This window comes from Neophocaena asiaeorientalis, unplaced genomic scaffold (assembly GCF_003031525.2).
Source record: "Neophocaena asiaeorientalis asiaeorientalis breed wild unplaced genomic scaffold, Neophocaena_asiaeorientalis_V1.1 scaffold260, whole genome shotgun sequence".
NCBI lineage: Eukaryota > Metazoa > Chordata > Mammalia > Artiodactyla > Phocoenidae > Neophocaena > Neophocaena asiaeorientalis.
Genome location: NW_020173404.1, coordinates 28,449 through 33,686, shown reverse-complemented (window position 1 = coordinate 33,686; position 5,238 = coordinate 28,449). Strand labels below are relative to the sequence as shown.

The following is a 5,238-nucleotide window of genomic DNA, read 5'->3' as shown; positions in this document are numbered from 1 at the left end:
TTTTTTTTGCGGTACGCGGGCCTCTCACTGTTGTGGCCTCTCCCGTTGCGGAGCACAGGCTCCGGGCGCGCAGGCTCAGCGGCCATGGCTCACGAGCCCAGCCGCTCTGCGGCATGTGGGATCTTCCCGGACCGGGGCATGAACCCGTGTCCCCTGCATCGGCAGGCGGACTCTCAACCACTGCGCCAATAGGGAAGCCCTTCTAGTGATTTTTATATAGCTTACAATTGGTATGGGACAGGGGTGGAAAACAAAACCAAAAACCTGAAACCTATTGCTTTTGTAATAGAAACAACTGAAAGTAAACCTTGTCAAAATCTTTTTGGCTAATGGAAGGTGGTTCTAAATACTGAAAGTAAACCTTGTCAAAATCTTTTTGGCTAATGGAAGGTGGTTCTAAAGTTGAGAAACGCTATGTTAAATATCATTATAATATAGTGGGACTTCCCTGGTAGCGCAGTGGTTGAGAATCTGCCTGCCAATGCAGGGGACACAGGTTCGTTCCCTGGTCCAGGAATATTCCACATGCCACAGAGTAACTAAGCCCATGCACCACAACTACAGAGCCTGTGCTCTAGAGCCCACGAGCCACAGCTACTGAGCCCATGTGCCACAACTACTGAAGCCCATGCACCTAGAGCCCGTGCTCTGCAACAAGAGAAGCCATGGCAGTGAGAAGCCCACACACAGCGATAAGAGTAGCCCCTGCTCGATGCAACTAGAAAAAGCCTGTGCGCAGCAACAAAGACCCAACACAGCCAAAAAATAAATAAATTTGAATTAAAAAATAAATAATATAGTATCTGTGGTTTCGTTTGAAATAATTTGATGGGGGTGCAGTGACAAAACAAGGTAGGTCATTGTATTACTTTCCTAGGGCTGCCGTAACGATGTACCACAAACTGGGTGGCTTAAGACAACAGAAATTTTTTGTCTCTGGAGAAAACAAGTTCTGGAGGCTAGGATTCAGAATCAAGGTGTTGGCATGGCCGTGTTCCCTCTGAAGCCACTAGAGCAGCGGTCCCCAACCTTTTTGGCACCAGGGACCAGTTTCGTGGAAGGCAATTTTTCCATGGTGGGGGGTGGGGAGGTTCAGGTGGTAATGCGAGGGATGGGGAGCGACAGATGAAGCTTTGCTCGCTCGCCTGTCACTCACCTGCTGTGCGGCCTGATTCCTAATAGGCTGCGGACGGGTAGTGGTCCACGGCCCGGGGGTTGGGTACCTCTGCACTAGAGGATGATCCTTCTTGATTCTTCTAGCTTCTGATAACCCCCAGGTGTTCTTTGGCTTGTGGCAGCATAACACATTTCTGCCTCCATCTTCACATGGCATTCTCCCCTTGTGTTCTGTGTACCTTCTTATAAGGACATCAGTCCTGTAGATTAAGGGCCCATCCTACTTTCTGTGGCATGTGGGATGTTCCCGGACCAGGGCACGAACCCATGTCCCCTGCACTGGCAGGCAGATTCTTAACCACTGTGCCACCAGGGAAGTCCCAGAATAATGGTAATTTTATTGCAGTTACATATTTGCATGTGAACTTTTTACTGAAATTTGCTACTACTTGGAATTTGTCCTATTTTTTCTTTATAATGTTTGCTTATCCTTTTTTCTCTTTTTGAAGTCAATTTTGCAGAAGAAGAAATCTTGAATAAGAGCCTTGATGCCAAAGAATCTCCATCCGACTTGAAAGATGAAGTAGTAGCCCAGTCAACTTAACTATGATGAACTTAAGTTGAAGCAATGTCACAGGATAAAAACATTTGTAATTTAAATACACATTGGAAGTGTAACTTTTTCAGGGTCTAAAAAAGTCCTAAATAATGCTTTTTAGCCTTCTCTACTGATTTTAAGTAAGGAGAGTATGTTTGGATTTTCTCTCTATGGATATGGGGTTGAAATGTGAAGTATTTGGAAAGCAAACAAGTTATGAGAAGCCATTTTGGTTTCTTGCATAATCTTGTGGGCATGAAACGGCATAGTATTAGGTTTACTAATTCATTATGTTCTAATTTCAGTTAATTAACATAAGGATGAGTAGTTTTTAATGTGTTTTATTAAGTGGTTAACTTAATAGCCATTGGATATACTGACCTTTCTTTTTAGGGAAATATACAACTTTTATTGTTTCTTTTTATAACATTCTGGTACTAAACAAAAAAAGTGAGGAAAGTAATGCTTTGGGGTGTATAATCAAAATGACAAAGTTTAAGTTTGGGAAAGCTCTAAAGAGGCTTAATGATTATTCAGGTAGGTTGATCCTGAAAAATGATGTTTGATGGAATAAAGTGCATGTGATGATAGTGAAGACTGGAGCAGAATGAATTTAGAAAAAAGGAAAAAGGCAGAAGATGACTAGATAGTTTTGAGGGACACTAACTATAAATCCATTCAGTGGGTTGTATAGCAGTTTTATATTTAGTCTAATTTAGACTTTGAGAATTTAACTCTAGTTTTTTATTTTAACAGAAAAAATGTAAATTAAAAAATTAGTCTGTGGTTTTTTTTGGAGGGGCACTGTTTTTGGGGAAGGGAGCTAATTTTTTTTTCAATTTTTCAATTTAAAAAAATTTTTTATTCGAGTATAATTGCTTTACAATGTTGTGTTAGTTCCTGCTGCACAGTGAAGTGAATCAGCTATACTCATACACACATCCGCTCCCTCTTGGACCTCCCTCCCCCTCACCCCCCATCCCACCCAACTAGGCCATCACAGAGCACCAAGCTGAGCTCCCTGTGCTATACAGCAGGTTAAGGGAGCTAATTTTGATTGTTACTTTCCTCCTCAAAAACCATCAGTTCCCCACTGCCTACAGACAGAATAGCTTCAGATTAACTTGAGAAAATTGAATTTGCGGTTAAATAACTTGTTCAGTGTTACACAGCTAAGTCTGTGGTGAAGCTAGGATTTGACCTTATTTTCCTTCCTTAATATACCAACAAGACCTCCTAGAAGTAACTAAAAGGCCAGGATTTAGGATATGGCTGCAGGAGTGGGCCTTCCGGACTCTAAATGGGAGTCAGATGTGAGGCCTCTTGTACAGTGTCCTGCCTCATGTAGTTAGACCCCCTAGCCAAGAAAACGGCTTGTCTTTAGCATCCAAGTGATGAATACATGCCATTGCCCTCTGCAAACCAGGAGGTTAAGCACACACTGGAAGGGTGGTAGCACCTACAGCACCCCTGTGTCTAGCCTCAACTCTTAACCATCACAGCCTTGTCCAGTTTGCCAAGAAACTGGCAAGAAGAGGAGAAAAGTTGAAGAGTTCTGGAAGTGGATAGGCTTAATACTTCATCTTTCTTCACTCATTTTGGCTTACTTTCTGTGTTGCTTGTTTGATCCGAGTTTGAAGGCCAGTCTTTTTTTTGTGAGAAAAGACAGAAGAAAAGCACAAATAACTGCCTTCTTTGCAGTGGAAAAGAAAGAGGAAGAGAAAAGCTTCTAAGGTGCCATATTATTAGTTAACAGAACAAATAGGGACTCTCTAAGTCTACTGGGAAACTGTCCTCTAGTCTTAAGAAACCTAATATTGGTAAATCCAAAATTAACATGCTAAGGAGAAGGTATTAGCATCTACAAAGGGCCAGAGCTATTCCTGGATACTTAACATATCATTTAATTCTTATACTTCTGTAAGATAGTGATATTGTACCTATTTTACAGGTAATGATACCGAAGCTAGGGAGCTTAAATGCCTTGTCTAAGATGGACTTGAGGAATTACCTGGGATACATCTTAAAAAACATATATTCTGTAGGTCTAAAGTGAGGATTAGAAATCTGCATTTTAAATAGCTGCCCTGGTAATTCTTAGGCTCAATAAATAGCTTGAGAGCCACTGCTAGGGGAAAGAGATTCACATTTAGCCCTGGAGTATCTTAAAGAAGCTAGGTACACTATTACATTCTGCTTTAGAGATCTGAGCTCTCTGATAAGGAAGCTGAAGTTCACCAATAAGTGTGGGCCCTGAATTAATGGGAATCACGAGACCAAAATATCTTTGGATATTAATAGATTTACAAAAACCACGTCCTTGTTGAGTCACACTTGTGATAGGCTGAGATTTTTTGGCATTCTTCCCTGTCCTTTGTATGCCAGTAGTATAAACAAAAGTATATTAAATCTGTCACTTTCTCCTAAACCATTTTGATTACGACTCCTCTTCCTTATCCAATACTGCCTGCATTACCTGCCTTTTGACCTTAAGGGACTGCTTTGACCATATCACTTCTTTGTTTAAAATTCCATTAATGGTTCATTGTTAATTCCAGAATTGAGTTCAAATTTAAAGGCATATAAGGTCTCCATAGATTCCTCTTTTCCCTCTTCCACTATGATCTCCCCCCCCACCTTTTTTTTTTAACTGAAATGCTTTGGTGGGCATGTGTCTTTAAAAATCTTAAGGCACAGTTCTGAAGCTGGAATATCCTACCTTCACCTCCCAGCCTTTCAGTTATAGTTTGTCCTTTAGGGTTCAGAACAAATCTCACTTTCACCTTGAAGTCTTAATCTCTTATCCCTGGGACTGTCCCTTCGTTGAAATCTCCTATGGCTTATGTTAAGTTTTATTCACTTAGTATTTTTCATTTATTGTATTTTTTCCATGGTTGTATGTGATTTCTCCAGTTGTATTGATTAAATAGACATATACTTACGTAGATATGTGTGTGGGGTGTGTCCACACATACATATACTCCAAGGGCCATAGATCATCCTTAGCAGATACTGAAGTACTGGAATTGTTTTCTTTGCCTCTGTGTGATGGAATTAAAGTAGTGGTAAAGACGGAGGGCTACTTTATTGCTGTAAGAGTACTTTTTCTCATTACATTCACAGCAGAATATACCTTGTTTTATTCACTATTCATAAGATGGTGTGTAAACTGACTTCTCTATCAGTTTGAAACTTTAGATAATGCCCCTATGTTCTAATTGTTTTAAATGTTTAAAGACAACAAGCATATAATGTTGCTTAACATGAAAAATGTTATCAAGTGGAATAAAGACAAGTATTTTGAAACCATTCTTTACCATGTGTTTCTTAACCATGATCTATGGAGTCAATTTTATTTAAGTTCTTGAGACCTGTATAAAAGGAAATCCTGTTTTTCCCCTACTCTGAGTATACTAAAATTAAAGAAGATAGGTTTAAGGACATTTTCCTTAATGTAAAGAAAGTATTTGCTAAAGTAAAGCTCTCTTTCACGTTAAGTTGCAGATACATAGTTGATATACCTT

The 5,238-nt window shown here is 40.0% G+C and overlaps 1 protein-coding gene across 2 annotated transcripts in view; it reads left to right on the top strand.

The window, feature by feature from the left end:
* Nucleotides 1–5,023, top strand: part of HAUS6 (HAUS augmin like complex subunit 6) — a 46,477-nt gene extending 41,454 nt beyond the window's left edge. For both annotated transcript variants that reach the window (XM_024747157.1, XM_024747158.1), the window contains exon 17: nt 1,626–5,023. In XM_024747157.1, the coding sequence (XP_024602925.1) occupies nt 1,626–1,720 (95 nt within the window). In that variant the 3' untranslated portion in view covers nt 1,721–5,023. The remainder of the gene's footprint in view (nt 1–1,625) is intronic.
* Nucleotides 5,024–5,238: the final 215 nt, after the last annotated feature.